Raw genomic sequence first — 27426 nt, forward strand, 5'->3', positions numbered from 1 at the left:
ATCACTCAGCACCACCACAGCACCACTCCGCACCACCACAGCACCACCACAGCATCACTCAGCACCACCACAGCACCACTCAGCACCACCACAGCACCACCACAGCATCACTCAGCACCACCACAGCACCACTCAGCACCACCACAGCACCACTCAGCACCACCACAGCACCACTCAGCACCACCACAGCACCACTCAGCACCACCACAGCACCACTCAGCACCACCACAGCACCACTCAGCACCACCACAGCACCACTCAGCACCACCACAGCACCACTCAGCACCACCACAGCATAACTCGGCAGCACCACTCGGCACCACCACAGCACCACTCAGCACCACCACAGCATCACTCAGCACCACCACAGCATAACTCGGCAGCACCACTCGGCACCACCACAGCACCACTCCGCACCACCACAGCATCACTCCGCACCACCACAGCATCACTCCGCACCACCACAGCATCACTCCGCACCACCACAGCATCACTCCACACCACCACAGCATCACTCCGCACCACCTCAGCATCACCACAGCACCACTCAGCACCACCACAGCATCACTCAGCACCACCACAGCATCACTCAGCACCACCACAGCACCACTCAGCACCACCACAGCACCACTCAGCACCACCACAGCACCACTCAGCACCACCACAGCACCAATCAGCACCACCACAGCATCACTCAGCACCACCACAGCATCACTCAGCACCACCACAGCATAACTCGGCAGCACCACTCGGCACCACCACAGCACCACTCAGCACCACCACAGCATCATTCAGCACCACCACAGCATCATTCAGCACAACCACAGCACCACTCAGCACAACCACAGCACCACTCAGCACAACCACAGCACCACTCAGCACCACCACAGCACCACTCAGCACCACCACAGCACCACTCAGCACCACCACAGCACCACTCAGCACCACCACAGCATAACTCGGCAGCACCACTCGGCACCACCACAGCACCACTCAGCACCACCACAGCATCACTCAGCATCCCCACAGCACCACTCAGGGCATCCACAGCACCACTCAGGGCCTCCACAGCACCACTCAGGGCCTCCACAGCACCACTCAGGGCCTCCACAGCATCACTCAGGGCCTCCACAGCATCACTCAGGGCCTCCACAGCATCACTCAGGGCCTCCACAGCATCACTCAGGGCCTCCACAGCATCACTCAGGGCCTCCACAGCATCACTCAGGGCCTCCACGGCATCACTCAGGGCCTCCACGGCATCACTCAGGGCCTCCACGGCATCACTCAGGGCCTCCACGGCATCACTCAGGGCCTCCACAGCATCACTCAGGGCCTCCACAGCATCACTCAGGGCCTCCACAGCATCACTCAGGGCTTCCACAGCATCACTCAGGGCTTCCACAGCATCACTCAGGGCCTCCACAGCATCACTCAGGGCCTCCACAGCATCACTCAGGGCCTCCACAGCATCACTCAGGGCCTCCACAGCATCACTCAAGGCCTCCACAGCATCACTCAAGGCCTCCACAGCATCGCTCTGGGCCACCACAGCATTACTCAGGGCCACCACAGGATCACTCAGGGGCACCACAACATCATTATGCGCTACCACAGCATCACTGATCGCCACAGCATCACTCGTCGCCACCCCAACATCACTCCGCGCCATCACAGCATCAGTATGTGCAACCATTCAACAACAACTGGTTCAAATATGTTCTCTCAATGTTTCAAGCTTTATTACAAATGTCACAAAAAGATGTTAATATTTCACTTCTGTTCTTGGATTTTCGTCACAATAAAATACACTGAACAATCTTCACAAAAGTTTTTTACATAAGTTTAAGCTATTGCCATTATAAATTACAATCACTTTTATTTAAGTATTAATTATTTTAAAAAATTAAAAGCCATTAATATTTGTAATATCAATACATCTAAGTCACGTAAATACAATGCTATAGGTGTCACATTTGCGAAAATTATAACTAGTGGCATTGTAAATGACAAAGCTATTAATTTAGCTATTTTCAAAACCAACACATAAATAAAATAATTGTCATTTACAAGAACAATAGCTCAAACTTTCCTAATGCGAGACCTATTGCATTGCAAATGCTTGTTTATTTATGGTTGGATTTCTATTGAGCACAATGTAGACTATACTGTGTTTTACTCTGTGGAACTCATTTAATGTTGTTAACCCAATTTGTAGTAAATGTAACTCTTAAAATTCTGGGTGATGCAAAAGGGTACATTGGTTCTACTGTAAGTGTTTGAATTTGACATAAAACACCAAAACAGTTATAGAATCAAGCAAATGGAAATATTTTAAACTAGAAGCAGACATCTGACACTTTGCAATGTTCAACCACATAAATTTTCATGGTTTGTTTAATTCTAGTGGAATAAATTAGGTACTGCGTAGCAGGTGAAGATTCGACAAAATGGAAAATAATTAATAATTAGGATTTTTAATTGATAAAAACAGTGCATCATTATCGTAGAAAAAGTTTTGTAGTGTTAACATATGTTTATCGGTTAAAGGAAAAAACAAAAGCAAACAAAGAAACCAATCCCGGCAACAAAGATTATCACATTTACAAGAATTGTCACCATTTGAGCACAACATGCAAAACAGGACACAGCGGCAATAGCTAAGCAAGTAAAGTTGTCCTTACCACCTATGTAAAATAGTAAGCATAACTGTTTTAGTGGAAGACAAGCCTTGTCGACATGAACTGAATATGAAACAAATAAAACAACATAAGGTATAAAACATGACAGGGAAAAACAATCATGACTACAATCACAGTAAAACAAAGTTCTCAAACACCATGTGAGAACACAATGAACTGGAAATACCCCACTGTATTGCTGCTATAGTAGCAACAGACACTATCTGAATAATATCAAATTCATAGAGCCAGAGTTTTGTAAACACATTTTAAATAAAGTATTGTAATTTTATCTAGAGAATTTCAAATTGCGAACAAGGCAACAAAGCGCTTTTGCAAACGCGCAACACACTACACTGTAGGAAGCCCTTGGATGGAGGAATGCAGTTTAAGTGTGGCTTTGTGAGAAGTATTTTGGTATTGTGTGTGATGACCAGAATGATGCTCTTATCCGGACCTAGGCTGCTGCACTTAAGCGGGTGATGGGGTGAAGCAGAGTGAGTCAGAAAAGATGAACCTTATAGATTCTGGTTGGGAGGGTTTGAGTTATGAGAGAGCTCTATGTGTATGTAAAAATGCATATACACCTTAAAAGCTAATAACTGCAAAAGTGGACAACGTGAAAACTAACAATAACATTTAAGTTTGGTTCCCTCTGAGCAAGTACTGATCAAGTTATAACTTAACACTGTTCATTACAAAGCAAAAAAAATTAAAACAATTTTAACTAAAGGGCTCAAGGCGAGGAATCCAGCTTTTCTGTTGTGTTTATTTTCGTTAAAGCACCACCACATGCAGCTTTCCATTGAACGTTAGCAGTTCAACATTGTCGAACAGGCTAGAATCATACAGCCCTGCCAAGTACCACGCATCAGGCATTAGACTAACGCATTTCAGTGTGGTAGTCCGCATCACTGCACTGAAATGAGAAGTCACGCATATTAGCGCCTTTTCAGCTGTGCCTGTAAAGCGCTGTGGCCCAGAGTGAGCTGGCTGCTAATTATAAGAACACCATTTGCTGGAGTCGAGTGGCAGGCAGCTAGAGAGACTTGAGGGCTGGCTGATCTGCTAGCTATTATGTAACATTGGTTTCAATCTTACACCACACGGAATACATTTAACTGAGGTCACAATCATGTCAGTAGTGCCTGCCAATGGATACTACCGACATATTCAACAAGTGAGGTCTGAGCTTCTGTCAGATTCGTAGTTAGCAGCGAGTGGGCCCATCATGTAGGCTGCCGCCCGTGATGCGAGCAGGAGGCAGTTGAATTTAGATTGGCTGCTGCCTCACCTGCAATGAGCTCGCCACGGCAATGAATCCGGTGACCGACACCGAACCAATGCATCTGGCAGCAGGCAAGACAGTGACTGAACATGGTCTGGACCAGGGCACAAGTCCTAAACAAGCATTTGCAATGCAATAGGTATCGCATTAGGAAAGTGTGAGCTATTGGTACTGTAAATGACATTTTTTTTTTTTAATATGCGTTGGCTTTGAAAATATATAAATTAATAGCATTGTTATTCACAAAGCCAATAGCTTACACTTTCCTAATGCGAGTTCTATTGGCTATGGCAATGCTTGTTGGTAGCAAGCAAGGACAGTGCTGTTGTGGTGCTGAGTGATGCTGTTGTGCTGAGTGATGCTGTTGTGGTGCTGAGGGATGCTGTTGTGCTGCTGAGTGATGTGGTGGTGTTCCTCAGTGATGTGGTGGTCTTCCTGAGTGATGTGGTGGTCTTCCTGAGTGATGTGGTGGTCTTCCTGAGTGATGTGGTGGTCTTCCTGAGTGATGTGGTGGTCTCTGTGAGTGAGTGATGTGGTGGTCTCTCGTGAGTGAGTGATGTGGTGGTGTTCCGTGAGTGAGTGATGTGGTGGTGGCGTTCCGTGAGTGAGTGATGTGGTGGTGGTGTTCCGTGAGTGAGTGATGTGGTGGTGTTCCGTGAGTGAGGGATGTGGTGGTGTTCCGTGAGTGATGTGGTGGTGTTCCGTGAGTGATGTGGTGGTGTTCCGTGAGTGATGTGGTGGTGTTCCGTGAGTGATGTGGTGGTGTTCCGTGAGTGAGGGATGTGGTGGTGTTCCGTGAGTGAGGGATGTGGTGGTGTTCCGTGAGTGAGGGATGTGGTGGTGTTCCGTGAGTGAGGGATGTGGTGGTGTTCCGTGAGTGAGGGATGTGGTGGTGTTCCGTGAGTGAGGGATGTGGTGGTGTTCCGTGAGTGAGGGATGTGGTGGTGTTCCGTGAGTGAGGGATGTGGTGGTGTTCCGTGAGTGAGGGATGTGGTGGTGTTCCGTGAGTGAGGGATGTGGTGGTGTTCCGTGAGTGAGGGATGTGGTGGTGTTCCGTGAGTGAGGGATGTGGTGGTGTTCCGTGAGTGAGTGATGTGGTGGTGTTCCGTGAGTGAGTGATGTGGTGTTCCGTGAGTGATGTGGTGGTGTTCCGTGAGTGATGTGGTGGTGTTCCGTGAGTGAGGGATGTGGTGGTGTTCCGTGAGTGAGTGATGTGGTGGTGTTCCGTGAGTGAGGGATGTGGTGGTGTTCCGTGAGTGATGTGGTGGTGTTCCGTTAGTGAGGGATGTGGTGGTGTTCCGTGAGTGAGGGATGTGGTGGTGTTCCGTGAGTGAGGGATGTGGTGGTGTTCCGTGAGTGATGTGGTGGTGTTCCGTGAGTGAGGGATGTGGTGGTGTTCCGTGAGTGAGGGATGTGGTGGTGTTCCGTGAGTGAGGGATGTGGTGGTGTTCCGTGAGTGAGGGATGTGGTGGTGTTCCGTGAGTGAGGGATGTGGTGGTGTTCCGTGAGTGAGGGATGTGGTGGTGTTCCGTGAGTGAGTGATGTGGTGGTGGTCCGTGAGTGATGTGGTGGTGTTCCGTGAGTGAGTGATGTGGTGGTGTTCCGTGAGTGATGTGGTGGTGTTCCGTGAGTGATGTGGTGGTGTTCCGTGAGTGATGTGGTGGTGTTCCGTGAGTGAGTGATGTGGTGGTGTTCCGTGAGTGATGTGGTGGTGTTCCGTGAGTGATGTGGTGGTGTTCCGTGAGTGATGTGGTGGTGTTCCGTGAGTGATGTGGTGGTGTTCCGTGAGTGATGTGGTGGTGTTCCGTGAGTGATGTGGTGGTGTTCCGTGAGTGATGTGGTGGTGTTCCGTGAGTGAGGGATGTGGTGGTGTTCCGTGAGTGAGGGATGTGGTGGTGTTCCGTGAGTGAGGGATGTGGTGGTGTTCCGTGAGTGAGGGATGTGGTGGTGTTCCGTGAGTGAGGGATGTGGTGGTGTTCCGTGAGTGAGGGATGTGGTGGTGTTCCGTGAGTGAGGGATGTGGTGGTCCGTGAGTGAGGGATGTGGTGGTGTTCCGTGAGTGAGGGATGTGGTGGTGTTCCGTGAGTGAGTGATGTGGTGGTGTTCCGTGAGTGAGTGATGTGGTGGTGTTCCGTGAGTGATGTGGTGGTGTTCCGTGAGTGATGTGGTGGTGTTCCGTGAGTGATGTGGTGGTGTTCCGTGAGTGATGTGGTGGTGTTCCGTGAGTGATGTGGTGGTGTTCCGTGAGTGATGTGGTGGTGTTCCGTGAGTGATGTGGTGGTGTCCCAGAGTGATGTGGTGGTGTCCCAGAGTGATGTGGTGGTGTCCCAGAGTGATGTGGTGGTGTCCCAGAGTGATGTGGCGGTGTCCCAGAGTGATGTGGCGGTGTCCCAGAGTGATGTGGCAGTGTCCCAGAGTGATGTGGCGGTGTCCCAGAGTGATGTGGCGGTTTCCCAGAGTGATGTGGCGGTGTCCCAGAGTGATGTGGCGGTGTCCCAGAGTGATGTGGCGGTGTCCCAGAGTTATGTGGCGGTGTCCCAGAGTGATGTGGCGGTGTCCCAGAGTCCTATAGTCCGATGGTGAGTAATGCAGCAGTGTGCAGCGTGCAGCAGTGTGCGGCGTGCAGCAGTGTGAGGCGTACAGCAGTGTGCGGCGTGCAGCAGTGTGCGGCGTGCAGCAGTGTGAGGCGTGCAGCAGTGTGAGGCGTGCAGCAGTGTGAGGCGTGCAGCAGTATGAGTAATGCAGCAGTGTGAGTAATGCAGCAGTGTGAGTAATGCAGCAGTGTGAGTAATGCAGCAGTGTGAGTAATGCAGCAGTGTCAGTAATGCAGCAGTGTCAGTAATGCAGCAGTGTCAGTAATGCAGCAGTGTGCAGCATGCAGCAGTGTGCGGCGTGCAGCAGCGTGCAGCAGTGTGAGGCGTGCAGCACTGTGAGTAATGCAGTAGGGTGCAGCAGTGTGAGGCATGCAGCAGTGTGGGCGTGCAGCAGTGTGCAGCATGCAGCAGTAGGAGTAATGCAGCCGTGTGCGGCGTGCAACAGTATGTGACGTGCAGCAGTGTGTGACATGCAGCAGTGTGTGACATGTAGCAGTGTGTGACATGCAGCAGTGTGTGACGTGCAGCAGTGTGTGGCATGCAGCAGTGTGTGACATGCAGCAGTGTGTGGCATGCAGCAGTGTGAGCAATGTAGCAGTGTGCAGCGTGCAGCAGTGTGCAGCAGTGTGAGGCGTGCGGTAGTGTGAGGCATGCAGCCGTGTGCGGCGTGCAGCAGTGTGAGGCGTGCAGCAGTGTGAGGCGTGCAGCAGTGTGAGGCGTGCAGCAGTGTGAGGCATGCAGCAGTATGAGTAATGCAGCAGTATGAGTAATGCAGCAGTATGAGTAATGCAGCAGTATGAGTAATGCAGCAGTGTGAGTAATGCAGCAGTGTGAGTAATGCAGCAGTGTGAGTAATGCAGCAGTGTGAGTAATGCAGCAGTGTGCGGTGTGCAGCAGTGTGCAGCGTGCAGCAGTGTGCGGCGTGCAGCAGCGTGCAGCAGTGTGAGGCGTGCAACAGTGTGAGGCGTGCAACAGTGTTCGGCATGCAGCAGTGTGAGTAATGCAGCAGGGTGCAGCAGTGTGAGGCGTGCAGCAGTGTGGGGCGTGTGGCAGTGTGCAGCATGCAGCAGTATGAGTAGTGCAGCAGTGTGAGGCGTGCAACAGTGTGTGACGTGCAGCAGTGTGTGACGTGCAGCAGTGTGTGACGTGCAGCAGTGTGTGACATGCAGCAGTGTGTGACATGCAGCAGTGTGTGATGTGCAGCAGTGTGTGGCATGCAGCAATGTGTGGCATGCAGCAGTGTGAGCAATGTAGCAGTGTGCAGCGTGCAGCAGTGTGCAGCAGTGTGAGGCGTGCGGTAGTGTGCGGCATGCAGCAGTGTGCGGCGTGCAGCAGTGTGCGGCGTGCAGCAGTGTGCAGTGTGCAGCATGCAGCATTGTGAGAAATGCAGAATTGTGCAGAGTGCAGCAGTGTGATGCATGCATCAGTGTGATACGTGCAGCAGTGTGATACGTGCAGCATTCTGAGGCTTGCAGCATTCTGAGGCGTGCAGCAGTTTGAGGCGTGCAGCAGTTTGAGGCGTGCAGCAGTTTGAGGCGTGCAGCAGTGTGAGGCGTGCAGCAGTGTGAGGCGTGCAGCAGTGTGAGGCGTGCAGCAGTGTGAGGCGTGCAGCAGTGTGCGGCGTGCGACAGTGTGCGGCGTGCGACAGTGTGCGGCGTGCGACAGTGTGCGGCGTGCGACAGTGTGCGGCGTGCGACAGTGTGCGGCGTGCGACAGTGTGCGGCGTGCGACAGTGTGTGCCGTGCAGCAGTGTGAGGTGTGCAGCAGTGTGTGGCGTGCAGCAGTGTGTGGCGTGCAGCAGTGTGTGGCGTGCAGCAGTGTGGGTAATGCAGCAGTGTGAGGCGTGCAGCGGTGTGAGGCGTGCAGCGGTGTGAGGCGTGCAGCGGTGCGAGGCATGCAGCACTGTATGGCATGCAGCACTGTGAGGCGTGCAGCACTGAGGCGTGCAGCAGTGTGTCGCGTGCAGCAGTGTGTCGCGTGCAGCAGTGTGTCGCGTGCAGCAGTGTGTCGCGTGCAGCAGTGTGTCGCGTGCAGCAGTGCGTCGCGTGAAGGAGTGTGTCGGGTGCAGCAGTGTGAGGCGTGCAGCAGTGTGAGGCGTGCAGCAGTGTGAGGCGTGCAACAGTGTGAGGCGTGCAGAAGTGTGTGGAGTGTAGCAGTGTGAGTCGTGCGGTAGTGTGCAGCATGCAGCAGTGTGAGTAATGCAGCAGTGTGTAGCAAGCAGCAGTGTGTAGCAAGCAGCAGTGTGTGGCATGCAGCAATGTGAGGCGTGCTGCAGTGTGAGGCGTGCAGCAGTGTGCGGCGTGCGACAGTGTGCGGCGTGCGACAGTGTGCGGCGTGCGACAGTGTGCGGCGTGCGACAGTGTGCGGCGTGCGACAGTGTGCGGCGTGCGACAGTGTGCGGCGTGCGACAGTGTGCAGCATGCAGCAGTGTGTGCCGTGCAGCAGTGTGAGGTGTGCAGCAGTGTGTGGCGTGCAGCAGTGTGTGGCGTGCAGCAGTGTGTGGCGTGCAGCAGTGTGTGGCGTGCAGCAGTGTGAGTAATGCAGCAGTGTGAGGCGTGCAGCGGTGTGAGGCGTGCAGCGGTGCGAGGCATGCAGCACTGTATGGCATGCAGCACTGTGAGGCGTGCAGCACTGAGGCGTGCAGCACTGAGGCGTGCAGCACTGAGGCGTGCAGCAGTGTGTCGCGTGCAGCAGTGTGTCGCGTGCAGCAGTGTGTCGCGTGCAGCAGTGTGTCACGTGCAGCAGTGTGTCACGTGCAGCAGTGTGTCACGTGCAGCAGTGTGTCACGTGCAGCAGTGTGTCGCGTGCAGCAGTGTGTCGCGTGCAGCAGTGTGTCGCGTGCAGCAGTGTGTCGCGTGCAGCAGTGTGAGGCGTGCAGCAGTGTGAGGCGTGCAGCAGTGTGAGGCGTGCAGAAGTGTGTGGAGTGTAGCAGTGTGAGTCGTGCGGTAGTGTGCAGCATGCAGCAGTGTGAGTAATGCAGCAGTGTGTAGCAAGCAGCAGTGTGTAGCAAGCAGCAGTGTGTGGCATGCAGCAATGTGAGGCGTGCTGCAGTGTGAGGCGTGCTGCAGTGTGAGGCGTGCTGCAGTGTGTGGCGTGCGGCAGTGTGTGGCGTGCGACAGTGTGCGGCGTGCGACAGTGTGCGGCGTGCGACAGTGTGCGGCGTGCGACAGTGTGCGGCGTGCGACAGTGTGCGGCGTGCGACAGTGTGCGGCGTGCGACAGTGTGCGGCGTGCGACAGTGTGCGGCGTGCGACAGTGTGCGGCATGCAGCAGTGTGTGCCGTGCAGCAGTGTGTGGCGTGCAGCAGTGTGTGGCGTGCAGCAGTGTGAGTAATGCAGCAGTGTGCAGCGTGCAGCAGTGTGAGGCGTGCAGCGGTGTGAGGCGTGCAGCGGTGTGAGGCGTGCAGCGGTGTGAGGCGTGCAGCGGTGTGAGGCGTGCAGCGGTGTGAGGCATGCAGCGGTGCGAGGCATGCAGCACTGTGAGGCGTGCAGCACTGTGAGGCGTGCAGCAGTGTGTCGCGTGCAGCAGTGTGTCGCGTGCAGCAGTGTGTCGCGTGCAGCAGTGTGTCGCGTGCAGCAGTGTGTCGCGTGCAGCAGTGTGTCGCGTGCAGCAGTGTGTCGCGTGCAGCAGTGTGTCGCGTGCAGCAGTGTGTCGCGGCAAGCAGTGTGAGGCGTGCAGCAGTGTGAGGCGTGCAGCAGTGTGAGGCGTGCAGCAGTGTGAGGCGTGCAACAGTGTGAGGCGTGCAGAAGTGTGTGGAGTGTAGCAGTGTGAGTCGTGCGGTAGTGTGCAGCATGCAGCAGTGTGAGTAATGCAGCAGTGTGTAGCAAGCAGCAGTGTGTAGCAAGCAGCAGTGTGTGGCATGCAGCAGTGCGAGGCGTGCTGCAGTATGAGGCGTGCTGCAGTGTGAGGCGTGCTGCAGTGTGAGGCGTGCAGCAGTGTGTGGCGTGCAGCAGTGTGTGGCGTGCAGCAGCGTGTGGCATGCAGCAGCGTGTGGCGTGCAGCAGCGTGCTGCATGCAGCAGTGTGCGGCGTGCAGCAGTGCGAGGCGTGCAGCAGTGTGAGGCGTGCAGCAGTGTGAGGCGTGCAGCAGTGCGAGGCGTGCAGCAGGGTGTGGCGTGCAGCAGGGTGTGGCGTGCAGCATTGTGAGTAATGCAGCAGTGTGCAGCAGTGTGAGGCGTGCAGCAGTGTGCAGCATGCAGCAGTATGAGTAATGCAGCAGCGTGCAGCAGTGTGAGGCGTGCAGCAGTGTGAGGCGTGCAGCAGTGTGTGCTGTGCAGCAGTGTGAGGCGTGCAGCAGTGTGAGGCGTGCAGCAGTGTGAGGCGTGCAGCAGTGTGAGGCGTGCAGCAGTGTGTGCTGTACAGCAGTGTGAGGCGTGCAGCAGTAGGAGGTGTGCAGCAGTAGGAGGCGTGCAGCAGTAGGAGGCGTGCAGCAGTAGGAGGCGTGCAGCAGTAGGAGGCGTGCAGCAGTAGGAGGCGTGCAGCAGTAGGAGGCGTGCAGCAGCAGGAGGCGTGCAGCAGCAGGAGGCGTGCAGCAGCAGGAGGCGTGCAGCAGCAGGAGGCGTGCAGCAGCAGGAGGCGTGCAGCAGCAGGAGGCGTGCAGCAGCAGGAGGCGTGCAGCAGCAGGAGGCGTGCAGCAGCAGGAGGCGTGCAGCAGTAGGAGGCGTGCAGCAGTGTGATTCGTGCGGTAGTGTGCAGAATGCGCAGCAGTGTGAGTAATGCAGCAGTGTGCGGCGTGCAGCAGTGTGCGGCGTGCAGCAGTGTGAGGCGTGCAGCAGTGTGAGGCGTGCAGCAGTATGAGGCGTGCAGCAGTGTGCGGCGTGCAGCAGTGTGCGGCGTGCAGCAGTAGGAGGCGTGCAGCAGTAGGAGGCGTGCAGCAGTGTGTGGCGTGCAGCAGTGTGTGGCGTGCAGCAGTGTGTGGCGTGCAGCAGTGTGTGGCGTGCAGCATTATGAGTAATGCATAATTGTGCAGCGTGCAGCAGTGTGATGCGTGCAGCAATGTGAGGAATGCAGCAGTGTGCGGCGTGCAGCAGTGTGAGGCGTGCAGCAGTGTGAGGCGTGCAGCAGTGTGAGGCGTGCAGCAGTGTGAGGCGTGCAGCAGTGTGAGGCATGCAGCGGTGTGAGGCATGCAGCGGTGTGAGGCGTGCAGCGGTGTGTGGCATACAGCAGTGTGTGGCATGCAGCAGTGTGAGGCGTGCAGCAGTGTGAGGCGTGCAGCAGTGTGAGGCGTGCAGCAGTGTGAGGCGTGCAGCAGTGTGAGGCGTGCAGCAGTGTGAGGCGTGCAGCAGTGTGAGGCGTGCAGCAGTGTGAGGCGTGCAGCAGTGTGAGGCGTGCAGCAGTGTGTGGAGTGCAGCAGTGTGTGGAGTGCAGCAGTGTGTGGAGTGCAGCCCAGTGAGTCATGCGGTAGTGTGCTGCATGCAGCAGTCTGCTGCATGCAGCAGTGTGTAGCGTGCCGCAGTGTGTAGCGTGCAGCAGTGTGTAGCGTGCAGCAGTGTGCAGCATGCAGCAGTGTGAGGTGTGCAGCAGTGTGAGGTGTGCAGCAGTGTGAGGTGTGCAGCAGTGTGAGGCGTGCAGCAGTGTGAGGCGTGCAGCAGTGTGAGGCGTGCAGCAGTGTGAGGCGTGCAGCATGCAGCAGTGTGAGTAATGCAGCAGTGTGAGGCGTGCAGCAGTGTGAGGTGTGCAGCAGTGTGAGGCGTGCAGCAGTGTGAGGCGTGCTGTGAGGGGGCGTGAGGGTGAGGGGGGTTGAGGGTGAGGGGGGGTGAGGGTGAGGGGGGTGGGGGTGAGGGGGTGTGGGGGTGAGGATGAGGGGGTGTGAGGGTGAGGGTGAGGATGAGGGGGTGCGAGGGTGAGTGTGTGCGCGAGGGTGAGTGTGTGTGCGAGGGTGAGTGTGGGTGAGAGGGTGGGTGTGGGGGGGTGAGAGGGTGTGAGAGGGTGGGTGAGGGTGTGTGAAGGGGTGAGAGGGTGAGAGGATGAGAGGGTGAGAGGGTGAGGGGGTGAGGGGGTGAGGGGGTGAGGGGGTGAGGGGGTGAGGGTGGGGGTGAGAGGGTTAAGGTGTGGAGGGGTGAGGGGGTGTAAGGGTGAGGGGGTGTGAGGGTGAGGGGGTGTGAGGGTGAGGGGGTGTGAGGATGAGGGGGTGTGAGGGTGAGGGGGTGAGAGTGTGTGAGTGTGTGAGAGTGTGTGAGAGGGGGTGAGAGGGGGTGAGAGGGTGAGTGAGGGTGAGTGAGGGTGTGTGAGGGGTGTGAGACTGAGGGGGTGGGCGAGGGGGTGTGGGGGTCTGAGGGGTGTGGGGGTGGGTGAGGATGAGGGGGTGGGTGAGGGGGTGTGAGGGTGAGGGGGTGAGAGGGTGTGTGAGGGTGAAAGGGTGTGTGAGGGTGAAAGGGTAGGTGAGAGGGTGGGTGAGAGGGTGTGTGACGGTGGGTGAGGGGGTGAGAGGGTGTGTGACGGTGGGGATGTCTGTCAGGGTGAGGGGGTGTGAGGGTGATGGGGTGTGAGGGTGTGGGAGGTGTGAGGGTGTGGGGGTTGTGAGGGTGAGAGGGTTGTGAGGGTGAGAGGGTTGTGAGGGTGAGAGGGTTGGTGAGGGTGAGAGGGTGGGTGAGGGGGTGAGGGTGGGTGAGGGGGTGAGGGTGGGTGAGGGTGTGAGGGTGGGTGAGGGTGAGGGGGGTGGGAGGGTGAGGGGGGGGTGTAAGGCCTGGTGTCCAAACTTCTTAAGCAAGGGCATGCTGGCTCATACCCATTGAGGCCATTCTGGAACTAATGTAAGCTGTGGAAGTTAAGAATACAGGCAAGGTGTACTAGCCCAAAATTACAACTTGGTCCCGAGCATGGGGGGAACTCGAGAGTGCTGCTCCGTGGTGCAGCGAAGTGCACCGGAGTGAGCGGGCAGTCAGCTCACTTACTATGGTGGCCCCAGCATGGTGACCTATAGGTGTGAATGGGTTACCAAGATGGTGTATGCGCTTGGAGTGGTAATTAAAAAATATAGATAAAAGGTATGTGAAAGGGCACATACAGAAAAAAGTATCATGGTAGCAAAATGAAACCGACGAGCACTCCAAAGAAGTTTTTAAAAAGTGTGAATTAAAAAAATGGGAAGGGCAGTGCAGTAAGGATTGGCAAGTAGGGATGGGGGGGGGGGGCACGAGTGGGTTGGTTTATTTAAATTAAAAAAAGCCAAGCAGGGTGGGAATGGGTAGAGCAATAAACAGACTAGCTAGGTGGGGTGAGAGCAACATGGAGAGAGTGGATGGTAAGAGGCATGGGTGCACGGGGAGAGAGAAAGAACAAGCATTGCTAAAAGCAATGCTTTAGGTCGAGACCTAAAACAAAAGAAATGCGTTACTTACCTGTAACTGCAGTTATTCAGTATTGGTGTCTTTCATAGATTCACATGCCTGAATCATTCCCCGTCGTCGGAATGGGAGTCCCCGGTATATAAATAAAGTAATGTCCTATAGACATATAGAGAAATAGGCCTCACATTAGTTACATATCCCTGTCCTTTTTTAAAAAGGACCAAACTCTAAAAAAGAGCCAATCAGCTGCCACCTCCCTCTAGAACCCTCCTGGAAGGAGCCTCAGTCCCTCAGATTTTCGTACGCACAAAGCTAAGTAGGCGTATCACTGAGAGAATTAGGTGAGCCCTTCCAAGGGAGGAGGGCGGTTTGCATGTGAATCTATGAAAGACACCAATACTGGATAACTGCAGTTACAGGTAAGTAACGCATTTCTTATCCAGTATTATGGGTGTCTTTCATAGATTCACATACCTGAATCAGAGTAGCCAGCAATGCATAAAGCACATTTCGGATGGTACAGTATATGCAAGTCCTTAGATAAAAACATATCAAGCGACTAACAGGAGCATATAAATTGCAAACAATAAATACCATCAAATTACACAACAGAGAAATGTGCGTACATGAAAAGGATGGAGGGATGAAAGAAGGCTCACCTCTAGTGAAATAGATGACGAAGCACTGCTTGTCCCACCGCAGCATCCTTCATAAGCTCTGTGTCCAGGCAGTAATACCTAGTGAAGGTATGTGGTGACTTCCATGTTGCCGCTCTGCAAATGTCAATGACCGGTACACCTGCGAAAAGTGCCATGGATGTGGACATCGCCCTAGTAGAATGAGTACTTTAGAGTGCAGGGGATGTCCTGCTTGTTCATGACAAAAAGAAATAGCTGCCAAGATCCAGCGGGATATGCTCCGTTTAGTGAGCGGAAGACCTTTCCTGGGCGTGCTGTAAGCCACAAATAGCTGATTTGATTTTCTGAAAGCCTTTGTCTTGTCGATATAGAATTTTAAGCACCGCTTGAGATCCAATGAATGCAACAAACTTTCCGCTGCAGTACTGGGATTTGGAAAGAAGGAACGCAAAACCACAGGCTCATTTAGATGGAAATCTGATGGGACTTTTGGAATAAAACTTCGGATTTGTCCGCAAAATCACCCTGTCTTGTTTAAATTGCAGAAAAGGATCTTGAACCGAGAAAGCTTGCAGCTCACTCACCTGCCTCGCTGATGTGAGCTAAAGTAGGAGAGCTGTCTTCCATGATAGATATTTCAGGTCAGCCCTGTGCACTGGTTCAAAGGGATGCTTCATGAGCAGATTAAGGACTGTGTTGAGGTGTCAGGCAGGAGGCAACATTTTCACCGGAGGGGAAGTCGTGTATAATCCTTTTAAAAATTGTTTGATCAGTCTGTGAGACCAGAGAGAAGGACCCGCTGAAGATCTCTTGTAACGGGATATTGCAGCCAAGTGGACTCTGATGGAGGAGTGAGCAAGGCCTGACGTTGCCAAGTGGAGAAGATAAGGTAAAACTTGCTCCGGAGATGAAGAGAAAGGGTGTATTCCTCGATTTTTACACCAGTCGCAAAACCTCTTCCATTTCAAAGAGTATGTTTTATTGGTGCTATCTGCTCGTGCTCGAGCTAGGATGGCTCTACAATTAGGTGGAATACTCAAATTCTGAAGCTCTCTGAACTCAGGAGCCAGGCGGCTAACCTGAGAGATGCCAGATTTGGATGTTGGACTTGTTTGCTGTTCATCATGAGCAGAGATAAACACTGTTTCAGGCGGATCGGTGGCTCCAGAGATAGGCGGTGGAGTTCCGTGAACAAATGTTGACGTGGCCAAGTCGGGGCTATTAAAATGAGAGTACACACTGACCTCTGGGGTCAGGTTAGAGTCAATAATCAAACTTCCCGACAATTCCCACTGCACCGAAGGACCCGGCAAGTTTGCCCCCTGTCACCGTTGCTATTCGCCCTAACTTTAGAACCACTGGCGTATTGGATCCGCACAGACCATTCTTTCCGGGGCCTTAGTTGGGCCGACAGTGTTGTCGACGAAATCTCACTGTACGCGGACGACATATTGGTGTATATGTCCAACCCCGCCACCTCTGTTTATAATCTCTTTCACGTCCTGACCAATTTTGGAAAATATTCTGGCTACTCCATCTACTTAAGTCTGTCCTGTATATGTTGCATGGCCCACCACCTACGTTACCCAGAGGTTATTCTGTTCCTCTGGCTGTTGAAGGTTTTAAATACCTCGGCATTTTTGTCACCCCGGATCCCCAACTTTTCTACGACCGCAATCTTAAGGGCCTCCTGCAGAGATTACATGACAATATTTCCCACTGGAGATCTTTGCCTCTGTCCCTCCCTGGCCAAGCTGACTAGGGACGTCATAAAATCTTCCTCTTCCAGTAGCTGTAGGAACTCCTGGATCGTCACCATGCGAAACGACTGCTTCTTCAGGAATTTGTTGAGGGTCCGGAGATCTAAAATTGGTCTCCACTTCTCTTTTTTCTGAATTAAAAAGAAGCGGGAATAAAATCCCTTTCCCCTTTGAGATGGAGGTACCTTCTCCTTTCTGGAGCATAATAGAGATTTCTTGCAGAAGCAGCTGTAGATTTTTGTGATGCATTGGGCGGGGAGGAGTTTGGGGAGGGATTTGCATGAATTCCATAGAATGGGCGGATTGCACTAATTGTAGGACCCAACGGTCCGTGGTAATCTTTTTCCAATTCTTCAGGAAGTGGGTAATCGTTCCTCGAATTGTTAATGAGTGAAATGAAGTCTGGACTGGCTGAATAAACAGGTCATTGTCTACGTCCGTTGTTTTTTCGTTGTCCTTTACCCCGAAAGGACGAATTGCCATAAGAAGATTGCTGATTCGGTTGTTGGCGCTGTTGATATTGGGGTCGACTCTGGCCTGACGAGTATGATGACCTGTATTGGAAATTTCCTCTATAGGAAGACTGTCCTCTTCCTCTATTTCCATACTTCTTGTCCAACCGAGGAATCACTGGAGATACAGAGGCGGGGTTTGCATGATCTTAACCCCCTGGGTCCATAGATAATTGATCATAGGTATTGACCCAACTGCTTTTTTTATAGGTTCTTTGAAGTCATACAACAAGCAGTCTTGTTCTTGAGAGACCATCGCGATCTTAAAACGTTGAGCAGCCCTCAACCACATTATGAAACCCTCCAATGTCGCCTGGCGGTGAATCCGTGGGCACGGGCACTGGAGATGCAGGAGAGGGAATGACTTAGTCATCCCAGTCATCATGCACAGATTGAATATCCTGCAGTTCACCCTCTTCTTGCTGGTCTTCCACGTCTCCTTCTTCATCAGCAGTTGGAGGATGTGGTACATCAACTCTCTCTGGTTGAATATTTAAGGGCGGAGGCCGTGGTCTTGGAGACGGAGTTACTGTGGCAGGCGGAGGAGCTGGAGACTCTGGAAACCTCTGTTTATAATCCTGAATGAGGTATCGCAAATCCGTAACTAAGGATGCTGGAAGACAAACCATAGGAGTAGGTGACTGACGATATACCTCCTCCTGATCTTCCTCCTCATCTGAACTCTGACACTCCACGTTGAGCTCCGAAGGACTTGTCGTCATTTGGAACATGTCACCCTCGTCTGAGTCTTCCTCCTGGAGGAGACATGCTGAAGGAATTGGTTGGACTCGGTGATTTTAACGCCGGCGTCAGCGCCCTTTTTGTGATTTTAAGGTGTACGCAAGTCGCTTGTAGGCCAGAATCCATCACCGTCGACGAGCCCATCGACGGTATGATAGTTGACGGTGGAACGTCAACAGTTGACATAGTCGGTGGTGTCATAGTAGACGGGGCCGCCGTCGACGGCAAAGATATTCCACGTCGACGGTTCCTTCGTCGACGATGCTTTCGACGATGATGCTTTAGACGATGATGCTTTCGTCGATGGAGTCGACGATATTGGCTTCGTCGTCGAGGTTGTCGCCGATGCGTTTATCGGCGAGGTCAGCGTCGACGGTGTCTTCGACGTCGACGGTGTCTTCTTGATGCCTATCGTCGACGACAAAGCTTTACCTGCCGTCGAGGATGGGGTCGTAGTCGTCGACGATGATAATGACGACAATGCTGTAGACGGAGAAACTGTCGTCGTCGACGCAGAAACATAAGAAGCTGCAGACATGGTTTTCTTCGACGATGAAGATGCTGTCGACGATATCGTCGTCGACTATGTCGAAACCGGCTTTTGAAGGTGTGAACTTCCTTCACAGAAGTTGTCTTAGCCAGAACCTCTGAAGACTTTTTTGATGTCTTCTTTTGAGGAGGAGCCGTAGGGCTAGGGGAAGCCACCCTTGGTCTCTTCAGAGATAATTTTGAAGAGACTGAAGAACCTTCACTCTCCTCAGAGGAATCAAGGTGGTCTCTGTCCTTCAGCCTGTGGAGCCAAATTAAGAGGCGCCCTTCACGGCCCTTGCGGGTTTTAGTGGAAAAGGTACGACGTGACTTGCAGTCCTTAGCAGAATGGTCCGGATACAGGCAATACAGGCAGTCTTTATGCTGGTCATCAATATGTAGCCTTTTCTTTCCACAAGAACCACAGGATCTAAAAAGACCCTTTTTTGGTGGGTCAGCCATACTCCAGTAGTCACTGAAAAAACAGGAGAAAAATATCCCAAAACACTGTGAAACCAGTTGTTAAGAAACAAACCTGAGCAGAGCTCAGAGGAGACTCCCTTAGCACAACGTGCGGTAGAAAATCTGAGGGACTGAGGCGCCTTCCAGGAGGGTTCTAGAGGGAGGTAGCAGCTGATTGGCTCTTTTCTAGAGTTTGGTCCTTTTTAGGTCGAGCTGACGTTAGCATTCATGCGAAGCATGAATGCTGTCAGCTCGACAACTAATGTGATCCGTATTTAGGAGAGTGGACACCAAAGTGTTACGAGCTTTTTCAGTCTCGGATTTCACCTCGGGAGCGCGCAGCATTGTCTGCAGTGGCAGTGTCAGTTTCGCTTTTTTATTACTTTTGTTTTTCCCGAGGCTGGCTGAGGCTGGCTTGGAATGATCAGGCTTGCCCCCGCGCATGCGCAGAGTAACTCACAGCCCTTGCTTTTACAGACGCCGACAGGCAGCCCCCACCCCTCTGCATGCACGCACGCACGCACGCACACACAGGCGAGCGCATGCACACGCAGGCACACACATACAGGCACACAGACACTCGCTCACACACACACACCCCCCTCCCCCACAGTCACACACACGCACGCACACACACATACATACAAAGCCCGCCCGCCCGCCCGCACTCGCGCGCGCACATGCTTTTCCCCCGCCCCCCTCTTCCCTCGCCGCTCCCCCGTTCGGCAACGCACTCACCGGCTTCCTTCGTGCGGCGGCTCTCCTCAGCTGCAGGGCCCGGCAGCAGGACTCTTCTTCCCTCCTTCGGCACCGGGGCGCAGGGTAGGCTCCTGCCTGCTCCGGTGCTCCAAACACGGCGGCTCTGTCCGATCGCGGCTCTTCCGTGAGAGGCGGGGTAGGCTCCCGCCCCCCTACTTCCTGTTTCCTGTTGTCGCGCCGGCCTGCCTGACTTCCTGGTCGCAGGCCGGCAGAGTGACGGCGGTGATTGCGGTATGTATTTAGTTAGTTATTTATGCATTTTTATATAGCGCAGACTTTACCCGAAGGCGGTATTTATTTATTTATTTTTTTGGGACGCTGCGTGCTGTCCCGCACCACCTCCTGCTGCATTTCCTGCTAGTCGGCGCCCGTTGCCATTGACAATTCTTTTGCATGTCCTATGTGAAAGCTGCAGTATTTGTCTTTGGTCAGTATTTGACACTTACTGAACACTGTTTTTACGTCAAGAATCCACTTGATAACATTGCACACGTGTTTTGTATTTTAAATTTGCTCCTCGCAAACTGCATGCACGCATTTAAAACTAGTTCTTTATGTTTTTCCTTCTGTATTTCTTGCTCTCGTTTTCTCGCTCCCTCCTACAAACTTAAGTATCGGCCCTTGCACTGAGTTCTTCCTTTCTCCACCTCCCTCTGTGCCCCACCAGGTCATTATTTACCACAATGCAATATACTTTTTCATCGCAGTTTCAAAACTTTTTAGCTCTTGCTCCTAATGCAGCTGTCGAGTGACCTTTTGTAGTCAACGTAAAAAACAGATTTCATAACAACTGTTGAAAGGGGCTTAGGCGTCACCCACATACATGTTGGTTGCCTTCAGTAGCAGGACATTGTTGCTTATGGTCTCAAGCCAGTGATCTTGGCTGTGTGCCGGATCTGTTTATGTAAAGTTATGTTAACCCCTTAAGTGCTGCTGACGGCCAATGGTCGTCAGCAGCGCTACCTCCCCAGTGCTGCGCACGACCATTGAACGTCCATTCAGCACTAGTTCTAATGGACAGCGCAGCACTGGGGAGAAATGTTTACACGCAGCTAAGGTGTTAAAGGCAGTAGGCCTGAGATATTTGTTGTGAAAATGTTTGTTTTTTCCCAAGATTTTCATACGCGTAAATTCTTGCGGCCTAGTGGACGTTGGTAAACCACTGTCATTCTGGTTCTGTACAGTAAGCAAAGCAGCATTGCACACGTGTTTTGTATTTTAAATTTGCTTTCTCTAGCTGCATTCCTCGCAAACAGCATGCACGCATTTAAAACTAGTTCTTTATGTTTTTCCTTCTGTATTTCTTGCTCTCGTTTTCTCGCTCCCTCCTACAAACTTAAGTATCGGCCCTTGCACTGAGTTCTTCCTTTCTCCACCTCCCTCTGTGCCCCACCAGGTCATTATTTACCACATTGCAATATACTTTTTCATCGCAGTTTCAAAACTTTTTAGCTCTTGCTCCTAATGCAGCTGTCGAGTGACCTTTTGTAGTCAACGTAAAAAACAGATTTCATAACAACTGTTGAAAGGGGCTTAAGCGTCACCCACATACATGTTGGTTGCCTTGAGTAGCAGGACATTGTTGCTTATGGTCTCAAGCCAGTGATCTTGGCTGTGTGCCGGATCTGTTTATGTAAAGTTATGTTAAAGGCAGTAGGCCTGAGATATTTGTTGTGAAAATGTTTGTTTTTTCCCAAGATTTTCATACGCGTAAATTCTTGTGGCCTAGTGGACATTGGTAAACCACTGTCATTCTGGTTCTGTACAGTAAGCAAAGCAGGTTAAGGTGCAAACTTTTCGATTTTCAAGGGGAGAGGATGTAGCCTTATGGTTAGAGCAATGCAATAGGTCTTGCATTATTAAAGTTTGAGCTAATGGCATTGTAAATGACAATGCCTTTTATTCATTTGCATTGGTGCGTAAACAAGCACTTTGTACTTCTAGTCCATGCTTATGAGAAGCAAGGCTGGCAGTCTCTTTTACTGCCAGCCTTGCTCATCTTAAGGAAGGACTATATGTTCAAAGTGCGTGTTTATGCACCGATTGCAGGTTTTAAAAACAAATGAATAAAATGCATTGTCATTTACAATGCCAATAGCTCAAACTTTAATAATGCGAGACCTATTGCATTGTAGCTTGTTACAAAAGGACAGGGATATGTTACTAATGTGAGGCCTATAGGCCTATTTCTCTATATGTCTATAGGACATTACTTTATTTATATACCGGGGACTCCCATTCCGACGACGGGGAATGATTCAGGCATGTGAATCTATGAAAGACACCCATAATACTGGATAAAGCATGCAATCCCACAGTGTTAACAATTTCCTGTATGTAAGCAGCAGTAGGAGAAAAGGCAGCTTGGTAAAAGGATGGTAAACAAGCTCTCGGCATTGCTGTGGCGGGGCGGGCGGGCGCGCATTCCTTTGAAGTCTGATGGGGGGAAACGGCAGCTTTGAAGTCTGATGCGAGGCACAGACAAATGGTCGATTTGTGACGTGGCTGTTTGTGCACGCGCATAGATCACATGAACTGTGGCTAATCCGCCGTTGGCAGACTTTTCGGACTGCTTACTAGAAATCTCGACAACAAGCATTGCTAAAAGCAATGCTTTAGGTCGAGACCTAAAACAACAAGCATTGCTAAAAGTAATGCTTTAGGTCGAGACCAAAAAAGGAAGGGGGGGGGACGCTGACGTCACAACAGGAAATGATGTCACGAAAGGTGGTTTGCACTCATTGGCAGTTTATAGTTATCGAGCTCCTGGTAAAATAAGAGGGGTACCCGCATGGTACCCCTACTTGAGCCCTGGTCTGGACTCACTGCAGTGGCTGTCATGGTGGTTCATTCGCAGTTCACCTGTCGAGAACACCTCCGGGACCCCTGACTGTGCAGCTTGCTGAGCCGGCCCAAGCGAGCCTGATGGCAGGCAGAGATAAGGCACAGAGAGAGAGGCAAGCCAGGAAGCTGGATTGTACGGAATAATAATTGCAGCTGCACTCACTGGCCGGTGCTGCAAAAAAGTAAGTGTGCCTAGCCCTGGAATGAGGGGCTTGATTCAGTTGCTGACGGGCTAATGCTTAACTTAAGTGTCCCATATAATGTGCTTGCACGCACACAAGACACTCCCGCACTTGAGACAATGCATACAGTACCTAGTGTGCTGCAGCTAACAGACACCATAGACGACCTCTCGGGTGGTGCAGGAGTCAGCCGTCACGTGCATCTGCAAAATGTATTCGGAGCCTACCTAATTGGCAATAGCCATGATGAAATGAGGGTTGATTTTTACAGAAAGTCGAGCAAAACCTTTACGTTCATTCAAAGTGCGCCACCAGTGTCTCCAAATCCAGCACCAGCAACATGTCGGAGTACACTTTTATTATAAAACAAAATAAACATGTAATAGAATTTTATGACAAAAGATATCACACTCTTTTAATTGTATAGAACAACTACCTATCATGTGTGCCTCAGCCTCACTCTCTTGAGGCTTGCCCAATGCCCGGTGCAGTCTGCGGCAGCTCGAGGTAATCTGAGTGAGCTATTGTGGACTATTAATTTAGAATTAAGCAGCTGATTTGCCTCTGAAACTTGCAGTGAGTACTAGTAGAAAGCTCCAGCAGGAGAAATACAGACTCAAGAGCAGACTTCTGCAACTGAGACCTCCTTTCATCAGCGTCCCTCAGGACTAAAAATTGACTGTCTGATCGTTCGCTAGGACAGCAATGTCTGCAGTCTGCAGCCGGCTGAGCAAGTTAGTGTTTAGCAGCAGGTTTAGGATCTTCTTAAGGAGTTTCTGCTGCTCAAATGGGTGTCGGTAGATACCCTCTTCCCAGAAGAACTAACAGACCTCATAACAAGATTCTCCTTGACAGACACCAAAGACGTGTTCTTGGGTGACCTCAATATACACTGGAACGACCCTGAAGACACCACTGTCCTGAACCTTTTCAACCTTCTGGAAATATATAACCTCAAGCAACTCTGCAACGTACCAACCCACATCAAAGGTGCAACTCTAGATGCGATCATAACAAACAACGATCTGATCTCCTTGAGAGAGATTTCTTCCATTGACTGGTCCGACCACCACCTAATTCTGTTCAAGATTGACACACCTGCCAACCTCCAACCTACCCGTGTTGTCAAACCCAAACTCTTAACCAGAAACATCAAAGAAATACCTCTATCTGAACTTGAAGTCAAGATTCTTCCCCATCTTCAACTCCATCCCTCATCATGGACGGCTGATGACCTCACTTCTCACTTCAACTCAAGAATGGCAGAGGTCTTAGACCAAGTAGCTCCTTTCAAACTCAAACAACTGAGGAGAACAAAATCAAAACCCTGGTTTAACGTGGAGCTGAGTGATGAACGGCACCAACTCAGACAAACAGAAAGGTCTTGGAGACAAAACCCCTCATACCTGAACCTAACACATCTTAGATCTGCTCGACGGTCTTACAAAAAGCACATCTTCGATGAAAAGGCATCTTTTTTCCGCAGCCAACTAGATATAACAAAAAACAGACCAAGAGACTATTTAACATTGTTAAAAGCCAAACTAATTGCACTCTTTCTCAAGAAATCCAAGCCACCAATGAACGATGTGAAGAAATTGCCACCTTCTTCACAAATAAAGTCTCTAAAATTGATCAACTGCTAATGCCCCTTCCCCCTTAACCGGCCCCCCTTCAACCTCCCTGGACCACTCGGAAAATGTTCTTTACAAGGACAATCAAACCTACCTCCAGCTCAAAAACAAAGCGCACTGGTCCGACTTTGAGCTAATGTCGGAAAACGAGGTCTTCAATATAATTTCCAATCTAAAACCTTCCTCCCATACCATGGACCCCCTCCCTTCCGCGATCATCAAAGAACTCAACCACACAATCTCTCCTTTCTGGACAATAATCATCAACGCCTCTCTCACCTCAGGCTGTGTCCCCAAACTCCCTTCAACTAGGACAAATCACACCCATTCTCAAGAAACCTGGGGCTGACCCTAATGATCTTAACAACCTCAGACCTATCTCTAACCTCCCATTCCTTGCAAAAAATGTAGAGAACTGTGTTCTCCTCCAACTCAATATTCACATTAATGAGTTCAACCTCTTTGATGCCTTCCAGAGTGGTTTCAGAAAAGGCTGTAGCACTGAAACATCTATGCTCAATGTCACCGACGACATTCACAAGGACCTAGACGAAGGGGATGCCTGCCTACTCATCCTAATTGACCTTTCCTTAGCATTCGACACTGTAAACCACCCAGCCCTCTTGGAGACCCTTTTGAAACGGTCCGGCAACAATGGCACAGTACTAAAATGGTTCACCTCCTTCCTTCAACACCGCTCGCAACAAATTAAAATTAACTCCTGTCTCTCAAAACCAACTAAAGTTACACTGGGGGTTCCGCAAGGCTCGATCCTCCCCCGTGCCTCTTCAATCTCTTCATGGAACCCCTCACAATCATATTGAAAAAAGCCAGAGTGAATTACCACCTTTACGCAGACGACACCCAAATCTATTTCAGGATCAAGGCTCCCAGCGACATTCTACTCCTTAATACTACCCTAACCGAGATCCAAACTTGGTTCTACATTAACCACTTAAAGCTCAACCCTGACAAACCGGAACTAATCCTATTCTCTCCAAAAAGTAACCATCGCCCAATCCAAGAGTGGCTCAATAATCTGGTTGCCCTAAACTGCCCCCTTACCCTATCCGACACAGTCAAGTCTCTAGGCATCACCCTTGACAAGAACTTATCAATGGAGGCCCACATCAATAACTCTGCAAAAAGTGCTCTTTTGGCTCTAAAACACCTCAAGAAACTTAAACCTTTTCTACCTCATGATGACCTCAAGACAGTGGTCTAATCCCTAGTTCTTTCCAAAATAGACTACGGAAACGCCATCCTTACAGGGACTCCTAAAGCACACCTAGCCCCTCTAAGAGCAGTGCTGAACATGTCAGCTCGACTAGTTTCTGGACCTAAAAGATTTGAACACATTACTCCAGCTCTCAACTGCCTCAATTGGCTTCCCATGGAAGGGAGATGTATCTACAAATTGGCCTTCATCACACACAAAACCCTTCACTCTCCTACCCCCAACTACTTAAACAACAAACTGATTAGAGCAGCTCAATCCAGAACACTAAGAAGAACCAACTCACTCCTCCTTATTCCTCCAAAAGAAAAGTACCCAATACCGATCGTTCTTTGGCAACGCTCCCAGGTTATGGAACGCTCTCCCTGGAGTCCTCAGATGCAACCCCTCCTTCTCCTGTTTCAAAAGGGACCTGAAACTCCTTCTAAACAAATACTTTCATGACCAACATCAGCTAGCCCAGTCTTCCTTATCCAAGTTGTCTCCCATATCACCGGACTCTCATGGATAGTGGGTGACCGGACGATGTTGTTCTCGCCCTTTCTTTTGCTCTCTCCCCCTCCGCTGTACTGCTTATTCATTCATTTCCTTGTTTTATTTGGATCTATGGTTTGCTTCCTTACTGTAGGCCTACTATGAAATTGTAATGTCCTCCTGCTGTGTACTGTGTGTATGTTAAGCGCTCGGATACCTACAGGTCGAGCTAGCGCTATATAAAACTTTAAAAATAAAAAAATAAGATAGATCAATGTAGCTCAGGCACTTAACTACAGAGAGGTGCATGGAGCGGTTTCCATACAGGTCAAACAGCAGTCTATGTGCGGCCTGGCCAGTTGCATAACGGAAAATCAACATTTTCTAAAAGTGATGTGTGCTTTCCCAACATAAGAAAGTACCTTTTCAATTGCCATCACTAAATAACAAGCATCTTCTTCAGTGCAAAATTTGTGGCGGTGGGCGCCAGCAATCATTTTTGGGGACCAAGACAATTTTTTCCATCATCAGACTTTGACCGCATGAGAGAAAGCAGACAAGGGAGGAGATAACAATGACAAAGATAAAGCAAGCATGAAAAAGGCGGTCAAAGAGTGAGATGGCGAGTCATGAAGTGTACGGTGTGGAAGAAAGATTTGAGCAAGGATCAAAACTAAGCAGCTGTGATGTTTGGCATTTCCATTTATCAGCCGATCCCCTTTGAACACCTCTTCACAAATTGGCCCCTTACAGTCATTTCACAGTTGAGTGGGGAAATGTAAATTATTTATCCAGGCTGCCCAAGGTTTCCCAGTCCACTTCTGCAACCTTTACTGTCTGCACAGACAACATTATGAGAGGTTCACAGGAGCAACAAGCAGATGCATAGGCATGAGGGAAAGGATGGGCTGAAGAGAGGGCAGACTGTGAGGAGACAATAATCCTCCAGAAAGGCTAAAGACACAAACGAACAGGTATAGATCATGAGAGGGAGCAAAGAGTAACAGAAGCGTTACATGAGATATGCGCAAGAACAGTGATGAAAAGCTCCAGTGATTAAAAGTAGGAATGGAAAAGATATGAAGGGCTATTAAGGACAACAAACACCTTAGGGCTTAGACCAGAGGAGGAGCTGCGTTGTTGTCTCCTTCCTTCTCTATAGCTTCTCTAAGGACTCGTGTTACGGGGTTAGCCTTGGGATAGAACAAAAACATGCTGGAGTCCTGCATAAACCCTTCAACAACCAGTAGCAGAACCGCAAATTACCACGAGCCCACCTCTGGGTTCTCTTCCGTAGCAAGAGGAAATGTGTGACCTACGACAAGCTTGAATATTCCTACAGCTAATCACAGCTAGAGTCCAGGCATGGGCATCCAGCCACAGCTGTGCACTTGGTCACAGTAATTTAATTTCTAGTTGTCCGTCGAATAGACAAAGCTCTTCCCCTTGACAAACGAACATGATTTAAACACCCCTGACGCCTCCTCCTTTCTCAATGATGAAAGTTAAGGGCATCACACAACCAATAAAAAGACGATGTTCTCAGAAACAGTTATGGAAAATTACTAATTCCAAGGAAAAAAGTATAAGACCGAAAAATAATAAAACCACTCATAAGAGTGCCAGCCTCCTTGTAACGGAATTAATTTGACAGTATCAACACTGACTAACTCTACCTATAGAGGCAAATTAAAAATACTAATTTATAAATACTTTTTAAGACAACCTATTTGGCGTAACTCAGAGTGAGAAAGCATCTACCAAAGGTAGGGCCTTATCTTTAACAAAATAAAGAAAAATCTCTC

The 27426-nt window shown here is 50.9% G+C and overlaps 1 protein-coding gene across 2 annotated transcripts in view; it reads right to left on the reverse strand.

Moving 5' to 3' along the window:
• The window catches only part of PSME4 (proteasome activator subunit 4), a 2155241-nt gene that overhangs the window by 2050935 nt on the left and 76880 nt on the right, over positions 1–27426 (reverse strand). The window contains exon 4 of one of the 2 annotated variants that reach the window (XM_086927645.1): positions 2685–2744. The exons of the other annotated variant lie outside the window; for it this stretch is intronic. Within the exon in view, the coding sequence (XP_086783771.1) occupies positions 2685–2744 (60 nt within the window). The remainder of the gene's footprint in view (positions 1–2684; positions 2745–27426) is intronic. 2 annotated transcript variants of the gene reach the window in all.

This window comes from Lissotriton vulgaris, chromosome 6 (genome assembly GCF_964263255.1).
Source record: "Lissotriton vulgaris chromosome 6, aLisVul1.2, whole genome shotgun sequence".
NCBI lineage: Eukaryota > Metazoa > Chordata > Amphibia > Caudata > Salamandridae > Lissotriton > Lissotriton vulgaris.